This window comes from Alligator sinensis, unplaced genomic scaffold (assembly GCF_000455745.1).
Source record: "Alligator sinensis unplaced genomic scaffold, ASM45574v1 scaffold1802_1, whole genome shotgun sequence".
NCBI classification, from domain to species: domain Eukaryota; kingdom Metazoa; phylum Chordata; order Crocodylia; family Alligatoridae; genus Alligator; species Alligator sinensis.
In genome coordinates, this window is record NW_005843236.1 from 79,067 (window position 1) to 89,990 (window position 10,924).

At 38.9% G+C, this 10,924-nt stretch overlaps 1 protein-coding gene across 1 annotated transcript; it reads left to right on the forward strand.

Annotated features, from left to right (window-relative positions):
- The first annotated feature begins 2,059 nt into the window (after nucleotides 1–2,059).
- LOC102387149 (neutrophil collagenase) lies at nucleotides 2,060–10,244 on the forward strand. The gene is made up of 10 exons (XM_006038055.3): nucleotides 2,060–2,190; nucleotides 3,676–3,920; nucleotides 4,252–4,400; nucleotides 4,520–4,645; nucleotides 5,336–5,497; nucleotides 6,026–6,143; nucleotides 7,498–7,631; nucleotides 8,364–8,523; nucleotides 9,606–9,706; nucleotides 9,936–10,244. Exons 1-10 carry the CDS (start codon nucleotides 2,086–2,088, stop codon nucleotides 10,034–10,036), a joined length of 1,401 nt encoding a protein of 466 aa, XP_006038117.1. The 5' UTR covers nucleotides 2,060–2,085; the 3' UTR covers nucleotides 10,037–10,244.
- The last annotated feature ends 680 nt before the right edge of the window (nucleotides 10,245–10,924 follow it).

Below are 10,924 nucleotides of genomic sequence, written 5' to 3' on the forward strand. Positions count from 1 at the left end.
CGCTCTTCCTGGGGGTGAGCGGGCCCCCAGATTGTGTGGGAGAACAGCATGCTATCACTGCAGGCTTGGGCTACTGGCATCACTGGGCCACCAGCAGGCAGGTTGGGGGGGTTACAGCGAATTTTGGGGTGACAGCAGGCCCACTCCCAGCGCTGCCGCCACCACCCACCTTGAGTGCCAGGAAGAGCCCGGTGCCACTGCCGGCCCCAGCCTTGCTTGCAGGAATGAGGTGGCGGTGCTGGGAGGGGGGCTGCTGCCACCCCAAAATTTGCTGTAGCCCCCTGAAGCTGCCCCGCACCCCACACCCACTCACAGTTCCTGCCAATTTGCTGACAGCTGCAACCCCAGGAGTTACAGACAGGCTGCGCCGTGCCCTGCCCCTGGTCCCAGCCTTACACCTTTCCTCCCTCACCGCTGTGGGAATGTATCCCTATCTGTTCCATTGTAAACTGGGTTCTCTTTATATGAATTTGATTTATGCGCCTTTCTCCAGGAATGCATATACAGTATAAATCGAGGGAAACCTGTGTCGTGTTTCTCATGAATTTGTTTGATTCTATATGACTCAATAATGTATGGATACAAGAATGTGTATAATCATACAAGCTTTTATTGATCAAAGTACAATCTGGATAACAGTTAAAAACAACTAAAATGAATATAAAGAAGTGTTTAGTTATTATCATTATATGATAAGATAAGGGATTTACTGGAGAAAAGTAATTCAGGGGATTTGGGGTGGCTGTCCCCCTGATTTTGTGGTCCAAACACAATGCTGGTACCCGTTTTCATGGAGGAGTGCAACAGCCCCACCCCACACACACACACCTCTGATTGGCTGAGGGACCCCAGAAGTCCCGTCCTTCCCCAGAGATAGACATACGGCTGTGTATCAGTCTCTGAGGAGGGGCATAACTTCTGGGGCCAGATAGCCATCTGTCAATCTCTGGGAAGGGGCAGGGCTTCTGGGGCCCCTCGTCCAATCACAGGCGTGGGTGATCTGCCACGCTCTGAAGTGAAAATTCGCCACCCCTCTCTCCCCTTCTGCCTCCCCCATGCTTCAGGACTCCAGGGCTTCCCATCATTTTCTGTTTTTGCAACACTCTTTTTTTCCCCACCTTGATTGCTGCTTTTGTGCTTTTTGAGAGTCCCCATGCTTTTTGTCAGGGACCACATTGTTTGGGAGGAACTGCATTTTTTCACGGGAGACCTACCAATTTTGCTTTCCCATGAAAATCGTGAAATGACAAATTTGGTATGTCCCTAACAATAAGTTATGTCAAAACATGAGTAGAAGTTCCTGGTGGTGTTCCTCCAGCATCGGTCTGGGGATCTATCCTGGAACTGGAGCTAAAGATGTTTGCCTGAAATTTGCCCTAATAGTTATTGAGAGTATTAGGCAATACTGTATCCGTCTACTGTGTATGGCTGAGGTGCTGATTCAAACATCCTTGGGTGGTTAGAGCATGGGTCTCCTGATCCTTCAGCCTCCAGCCATGTACAGTTGTTACACAACTATTACTCAGACCAAAGCCTCGATTTGTGGCAAGAAGTGTGCAAGCACAGCACAAATGAGGATCTCTGCCTCAAAACCAGAGCCTTTGAGAACACAGGAAAGCTTTGGGAATCTGTGTGTTAAAGTCACAAAGCCTGTTTACCACATTAAAGATAAGCAAGCACGTGAGTTCCTGCTGTGTTTGTTTAGTTTTTAGTCATTTATGTTACTGTACATGTTTTTATTTTATTTTCTAAAACTGTGTCAAAACTTGGATGTGAAATAGAGTAAATTGGGAAAGAAAAGAATATGAAATCACAGTAATCTTTCTTTTATTTGTAAATCTCTTCCTTCTGTATTAAATCATTAAAAGATTGCAAAAGGGGAGAGGGCTGGAAACCGTGTTAGGTAAGTCATATTGCAGAATATTTTGATGATGAAATTATATGCATCATTACTTTTTGGGTACTAAAAGGATGTTTGACACCATGAGTCAGGCTCCAGCTGATGTACACATTTGCTATAAAAAGAGAGCTACTTGAGAGATGTGTGCAGTAGTTTGGAAGCAAGCAGTAAACAGAAGCATAGAAATGACCATAAGAAAGAAGAGCCTTCCATTTTTGCTGCTAGCATGCGTGACATTCTCCTCTAGTGCTCCTGTGACTCCAGAAGATGACACAACAAGGTTTGCAGAGGTAAATACTTGCTATGGCTTCTAAGTTCTCTATCTCAGAATGAATACATTTTGTAAAAGAGATTTAATAAATGTCATATTGCACCTCTTTTCCTTTCTTTTTTAAATAAATCAGGATAGTTAAGAGGTATCGAGTTTTGGGGGTTTAAAAGAAACACTTTTCTTCTGTTCCTTTATTCTAACTTCAATAACATTATTTAGCAAAAAAAAAAAAAGATTTTCTTCAGTTTTTTTTAATTACAATTCCTAGTGCCAGATGCAGCAAAATGAAGTGAAAATATAACAGGAAAATGCATTGGTGTTCTCTTTCAATCAGATTTCTTTGCTTCCATATATTCAGCAAGGCACTCAAATTAGTATCAAACCTTAAGTCAGTGACCTGAGTAGTCTCAGTGATTTCCACAGGACTGCTCACTCATTTAAAATCAAGCTAATTATAGTTAATCAGATAATTAATGTAACACACCCTCCACCAAAAAAAACTCCAACCCGAAACCCACTTACAGCTATAAATCTTTTTTATATCTTGCTGAGATGTGATCACACCTATTTACTAGGAACACAATTTCAGAGAGACATAAATAAATAACATCAGATCCTATATCTGTATTTATTTGCCAAAACTGATAGCCTAATTTTCCAAAATTCTCACCATCCAGAGGCATCCACTGGCTGTACTGGGTTTCAGAGATGCTTTATTAACATGGGCTAGTTCCTAACACTAATGGAGCCAAAATAAGAGCTGCAGGAGTCTATCACAATTAATAAAAATCCAACTGAAACTTAGGGAGGAATTTGAATTTTTTATTTTTTGGGACTTTTTGGCAAAATCTTTCTTTGGTGGGGAAGAAACATAGATATCAAGAAGATGCCCATCCGAAATTTCCCCTGGTCGTTTAACTAAGTCATTAAGAAAGCAGGCAGAAGGCAGAGTAGATTTGCACCTTTTAGACTAAATAAATCAGAGATGTACAGCATAAGCTTTCATAAGCAGGAGGCTTATTTAATCAGAGGCTGCTGTAAATGACAACTTATGCTACAGACCCCTGATTAATTAGTCTATAAGGTGTAAATCTATTCTGCCTCCGGACTGACTTCAGACTAGCATAGTTAACTATCTCTTTAAAAAAGTAGTTAATCCTGGAAGCACAGGCCCCAAACAAGCGGGATTTAAGTCAGAATTGTTTGGATGTTTGAAACAATGTGCAATGTGCTGGCAGGGCAGTTAAGGTATCCTATTCTGCTCTGGAGGCATGAGCATGAGCTCTATTCCAGCCTCCTGCCAATGGCTGCCTCTAGTCAATCCATGGGTACCGTCAGGTTTGGGAGTCAGAAGTGGCCAGATGGGATGCTCTGCCTTGGATGCTGTCAGCTACAGAAGTTGGTGTGTTAGAGCCATGCTAGCATTATGGCTGCCAGGCTGAGGTGAAACTATGATCTTTCATAACCACTCATGCCCTCAACTATTGCTCTTGCTTTTTGGCAGGATTACCTAAAAAAATTCTATAGTCTGAAAACAGATGCGCAGCCTCATTTTCGGGGAAAGAAGATTGAGGCTGTATCTGAAACACTCAAGGAAATGCAGTCATTTTTTGGACTGAAAGTGACTGGGAAGTTAAATGATGAGACTATAGAGATGATGAAGAAGCCCAGATGTGGTGTGCCTGACATGGGCGACTACGTTCTAACAGAAGGGCATCCAAAGTGGCCAACAAATAACTTGACATACAGGTAACAGTTCTCTAAGCAATTTGTGGAGCAACATATTAAGGCCCAAACTTGCAAATATGTGGGCCTAAACACCCAAAACTAGGCTCTCCTTTCTGGAATTCAGCACCAAGAAAAGCATCTTGGTACTCTAAGGAAGGAGACTGCCTTACTGAAAGTTAAGAGGAGATTAAGTGCTCAGGATTTGAAAGTCAAGCTACTTCTTCTATTACTAAAGCATGCATGGAAGGGCTTTTTGGCAGTAAATATGAAAGATTTTTACTACAGCAACATATTGCCAATAATAACTTGCAAGTGCCAATGTTCATAGACTAATGTTTGCTTTATCCTAAAGGATTATAAACTACACACCTGACATGAGACCAGCTGATGTGGATGAAGCTATCAAACAAGCATTTGAAGTCTGGAGTAATGTGTCCCCAATGACATTCAGAAGGATTGAGGATGGAGAAGCAGATATAATGCTCTCTTTTCAATATAGGGGTGAGACATAATCCACGAGATTACAATGTCATATTTAGGCAATTATCAAGTAATCATAAGCCATCCTCAATTATAGAAGCAACTGAGAATATTAATTAAATAAATACTTCTTTTTTTAGCTCATGGGGACAATTCTCCCTTTGATGGACCTAATGGGATACTAGCACATGCTTTTCAGCCTGGCCTCCGGATTGGTGGAGATGTTCACTTTGATGAGGAGGAAACTTGGGCAAAATATAACACAGGTAAGATTTGCCTTGCTGACTTCGTTTGTTCAGGTGAAATAGTATTTTCCTTAATGAGTTGTTCCATTGACTTTAGGTATTACCGTATGGGAGTAGAGTATCAGGGAGTTTCCTTCTCCCTCCTTCAATAGATTCCTTTGAAGGAGGCGGTTCTTCAAGAAGATGCAGTTATATGGGATTCATGCTGGGTTTTTTTCTCTAGTGTTTTTTATAAACACTTAAAGAAACTGGCACTGAGAAAAGTTACTTTCTTTGGCAACCTGAAGGGGTTTTATGTTTTCTGTATGTCTTTGAACTGCAGGGTCTAAAACTGACTAGTGTCTTTGGCCATTATTGCAATTTTCCTCTCCAACATTTTGGCATAAATAAATCAAATGAAGTTAATGGACCACAATTCTTTTCATAGGAATTAGTCCCAATTAACCCCTTGCATAAATTAAAGATGTACTATGGTGTGTTATAGAAGATGGCAGTAGGAGAAGCAATAAGAGGAACTTGGGGATTGTAATTAGTCCCTGCTGGGTCTATGTATTCATATAACTATTATTTTTCTACTCTACCTGTAGTGTTTGCAGAATGAATGAAAGCTTCTTTGGTCGGTCACAAAGTTGTTTCCCATTTGAATCTGCACCCACACCGCAGATTCAAAAGAATCTCATGTATTTGAATGACATTATCTTTACTTCCCAGGCTACAGCTTGTTCATTGTTGCTGCCCACGAGCTGGGCCATTCCCTGGGTTTGTCTCATTCTTCTGATCCTGGAGCTCTGATGTACCCAACTTATGCTTACACAGACCCTAAAAAATTCCACCTCCCTCAAGATGACATTAATGGCATTCAAAGCATCTATGGTAAGAAAATCAACATCTGATGATTCCCTGGTTTGATATTGATTTTTCACAGAATACTACTTAACAATCACCCAGAAAAAGTAATGACAATAGAGAGGGAAGGGACCTACTGAAGTAATTTAATTCATTCCTGTGTACTACGCAGGGTACCTATACCGAAATCTGACAGATGTTTGTCTACTTGTTCTTAAAACTTCAGTGAAGGAAATTACATATCTTCCCAAGATAACCTATTCCAAGAGCACTCCAAATTTTCCTGACCTTCAGCAAAAGGGAGGTTGGTGATGATCCTATGGGTCATCCTTCAGGATCCTATGATCCCGAAGTCCAGTTCTCCTGCAAACCCATCCCTGCAGCTTATAGCAGCCTTGTAGGTGCTGAACTTCCTCTGTGCTAGATTTAGAAAACCAAAAGACCTGACATTTCCTGGAAGAACCCTGATTCAGAGCCTGTCCCTTAAAGACCATTTTCACTGGTTTTCAAGATCATTTTTACATAATATTAAATTCTTCCTTAATTCTCATGTAGGACAAGCTCTGAAACCTGTTCAACCAACTGGACCCTCAACTCCAGTAACATGTGACCCTAATTTGTCTTTTGATGCTGTTGCTACGCTGCGTGGAGAAATGATGTTCTTTAAGGGCAGGTAAAATCAACAAGCCTGTGTGGTGGTTCATCGTACTGCAGTACTGAGAAGGAAACAAAAATACAAAAAAATTAATTTGTATCACTTGCAAAGAGTTGCCTGCATTCTGAGCAGGCACTTTGGTGTTACCTAACTTTTATCTAAACTGTGGCATAATTCTTTGATTCAAAGGGGCTGTGTCAAGTGGTGAAATAGCCACTGACCACTGTATCATAGAATCATAGAGTTATAGAAAACTATGGTTGGAAGGGACCTCAGGAGGTCATTTAGTCCAACCACCTGCTCAAAGCAGGACCAGCACCAGGCTTGGTCTAGCTGGGGCTTAAAAACCTCCAAGGACAGAGATTCTACCAACCTCTCTGGGTAATTTGTTCCAGTGCTTTACTAGCCTCTTCAGGAGAATTTTTTTCCTGATATCTAACCTCGGTTTTCTCTGTTCCACATTAAATAAGCCCAGTTCCCTCAGTCTCTACTCATAAGTCATGTGCCCCGGCCCCCTAACAATTTTTGTTGCCCTCTGCTGGATTCTCTCCAATTTGTCTACATCCTTTCTGTAATAGGGGCCCCAAAACTAGACACAGAACTCCAGATGTGACTTCAACAGTGCTGAATAGAGGGAAATAGTCACTTTCCTCAAAATGTAAGGAATTATAAGCACTTCCAGTGAAAACTAAAATCCAGATCTGCCAGTCCAGTGTGGGTGAATCCTGGACTAGCAGTCTACTTGTAGTACCTGTGAGTGAAATTTGAACACCTGGTACATCATAGTACCCTTCCATCTTCCATTTTCAAAAGAGGAAGGAAGAGGAAATCTATTTGAAGTATAAACTGAATTATAATTTATGACTTGAACTTCTAGACATCATATTTCTACTTTATTACATGTTGCTTGCAGTTATTAAGTTATTTGTTATATATTAATGTCCTTTAAGAAACAAAATTATCATAATTACAGAAGACCCCAAATTTTTCTGTCTTATACTTCTGGTCTGCTAATAAGGGCTGGTGGAAGTAGGTCAGGACACCAGTTCAATCCCCGATAAAACCATTTCTCATTACATTGGCTTCAACTGATAGTAGAGCAGTGGTAAACTTATAATTTGCAATAATGTGGTATGAGGAAAAACCTGGACTACCAACTCTGTAATGAACCTGGTGTGCTCTAGGTCTGCAGCAGTGAGAAACTTTAATCTTCAGCACAAAAGCCACTCAAGAATTAGGTCAATGAAGTAGTAGTTGTAGCAGACTTGTGTCCTTCCTACAGACCAGCCACTAGAAGCACTCAAATGACTCATTATGTTACATTTCTGGCTAGAGTGCAACTGCTTTAATGTGCAAATTATATCTCAATCAGATATTTCTGGCGCAAGCATAGCCAGATACCAGAGATTCAGATGAACTTTATCACTCTGTTCTGGCCAACCCTGCCGTCTGGAATTCAAGCTGCTTATGAAAATGTTGAAAAAGATCAAGTTGTTTTTTTTAAAGGTAACACTATCTAAAATTCTTTGAATATATGAATTTGCTGTAATTAGGTTACTTCACAGAAAATGCAATTAAGAAAATCTATCCTGGTTCTCTTTAGATGAAACTCCATTTAAATAACATAACTTTCAACCAGAAATGCCTTTTCTAAATTGAAAATGTTTATTTGAGTAGCTCAATAACAGCTTTGAATTAATACACTCATAGTCAGTTTTTGGTTAAATTACTATCAGAGGTTTTGGAAAGGACCTATAAGGGCTGGAGGTTCAGGAAGGATTTACTTTCTACAACATTACTTAAAGGTTTTGAGAAAAAGAGAGTTTTGATCCTAAGACCCTATCTGTTAAGTGAATAACAAACCAGAATTGCAGGGGAATTATTCAGTCAAACAAGGTGAAGAAATTTGAAAATGTCAAACTTTTACTTTTGCAGAGTTCAGTTAGAACTACTGAGGGGACTTCTGATTCAAAAAATTTTAATGAAAATTTGGGCAATGATTTTTATGCAAGGTCAAAGAAAAAAATATTGAATAAAATACAACATCTTCCACAAGATCTGAAAAGTGCTAATCTTACTGACAATTTTTTTATGAAAGATATTGTTTTTAGGAACAAGGGCATTTGTTAATTAAAACAAATCTAAATTTTAAATATTTCAATGAAATTACAATTAGAAATTATAATTAGTATTATCAGAAGCAGCTGATGAAACATTGATTTGTATTTTTCTTTGCAGAGAACAAATACTGGGTTCTCAATGGATTTGATGTAGTCCGGGGTTACCCCAAAAGAATTTATCAGCTGGGCTTTCCAAAGACTGTTAAAAGAATTAACGCAGCTTTCAGTGATAAGAATACAGGAAAAACATATTTCTTTGTAGCCAACAAGTACTGGAGGTAAGATTTAATATTCAGCAGTTTTAAGATGTGGACTGAGGCTTGAAGGATGATTATGTGAAATAATTCAAAATAGTTTTTTTATGGAATTGATTTCCAAATCTTGTAAAAATGCTAATTTTTCATAGGATTTTTTTTAACCATTTTATAGTATTTATAGTATTCTATATCTGGGATACAACAACATGCCCTAGGATTCACGAATCTTTAGAAAGGTGATTTTCTAGTAAATTCTTCAAGTTTAACCCACAAAGGTGCAATTCCTGCTTGAAATAGCATGAAATTTATTTTTGTTACTCTCAAACTTGGCCAGAGTGACCTCTTGGGAATCCGTCCACATATATTTTTCTATGATTTATGTTGTCTAAACATTACATTACTTGGTGGAAAATTGTTTATAATTCATGAGAGCACTGTTAACTTTTTCTACAATATGTTGTTCTGAACTGATTCCCTTTAAGGTACCCCATTGGTACCTTAGCTTAAGAAAACAGGTTAGGATTCTATTGAATGCAATTTGTGCAATCACAAGATACTAATACCACTTCCACATACATGCATCAGGATTTTTCTTAATAAATAAAATATCACCCCAATGATACCATAGCACAGACAAATATGTTTTTAAAATTAGACTGACAGGCTGCTGCTTTACACAATGGGTAGGACTGTAGTGCTACAGCATGGGATGATCAAAGCTCTATAAAGGTTAGCAATGTTATATTCCCTTTGGGCAACCTTGCAAAAAAATGCAACTGTTCAGGACAAAATAATCTCTGGTCCACGTTTACCATAGACACAGCATTTACCTCTTCCTGCCCTTTGAGTGACTGCATATACGTATACACATACCACAACACATTCTTAAGATGAAATGCTGGCATCATTAGGGATTTTGCCATTCTCTTCAATAGGGCAAAGATTTTTGTCTCTCCCATCTCTCATGCACATGCAAACCTAGGCACATAATAGCAGTCCAGTCATTTTAAAGAACAGCATCATTTCTGTGTCAGGTCTTGTTTGGCCTTTCTAAATGTTACTTGCTTATCCATAACTCCTTATTCTATTCTTTTTTTATTAAGATATGATGAAAACAGGCAATCCATGGATGAGGGTTATCCAAGAAAAATAATCAGTGACTTTGGAAAGACTGGAAAGGTTGATGCAGCTGTCCAGCATGATGGTAAATAAAACAAATATTTACGTTTATTACACTACAAGATATGTGCTCCTTTGAAATGAAAAAATATTTTAAAGGGAACTATTATTAATATTTATACAGGTTTATGAAAAACAGGCTTTCTAATACATGAGTATGTACTTCCTGCAAAAGTTAATTTTGTTCTCTAGAAAAATCTTTGAAAAAGATCTAACGGGTGACTTCTAATCCTTCAATTTATTTTTCTTTCTAGGCTATATCTATTTATTCCAGGGACCAAAACAGTTCCAGTTTGATCCTAAGACCAAAAAAGTTGTCAGTGTCCTGAGGAGCAACAGTTGGTTTAACTGTTAATTGCTTTGATTTCCCTCCTGTATAATACATAGCTGTATATGATGCTGTTTTCAGCTTTTAATGGTTGTTTAAAAAGGAAGAGCAGTATTATTTTCTCTGAGACTTTTGTCTGAAAAACTACAAACTGTAATCTTAATGCAGTTACGTAATTTATAAAATGTTTACAGACCAGATTGAAGATTGTCAATAAAACTTATTATGTTTCCTACTATTGTGATTGTGTCTTTTGATTAGGGCCACTTCTCCAGAGCTCAGTTCTGCCCCCAGATACAGACTGACTTAATAGATTGGAGGCAAGGAAATTGCAAGGGGCGTCAAGAGTCCAACCCTTTCCCCCAAATAAAAAGCAGTGAATGGGAGCTCTACATAGTCCCACACTGCATCATCCTACATGACCCGCTTTGAAATTCCTATGAATTGTTAGGGCTGGACATCCCCACCAATGAAGCTCCATCCTAGAAGTTGTGCAATTTTTTTTTATCCCACTGCTCCAGAACCTCATTTTTTTACTGGCTAGAACTCTCTCATTTTTACCTTGTGTTTATTTGTAATGAGTTTCTGTCTCTCTGTTTTTTTGGCAAAAACAATTATTTTCTCTCCCTGGTGTTAATTCTGGAGTTCATTCTAAGTGAGCAATCATGTTCCCCCTCAGCCTCCTCAGTAATGCTAGGCTAAAAAGCCAAGCTCTTCGAGTCTCCTTTGGTGTGATAGGCTCTCCATTCCTTTGGTCATCGGAGTAGTCCTGCTTTACATCATCTGCAGCTGAATTAATCCCTTTTGGAATAAGTGGCCAAAATTTTAGATCTTTATTCAAGTTGAGGTTGTAATAGTGGCTTGAACAGTGGCATTCCTATCTCTAATGGAAAAAACATCTGCTCATACATTTTA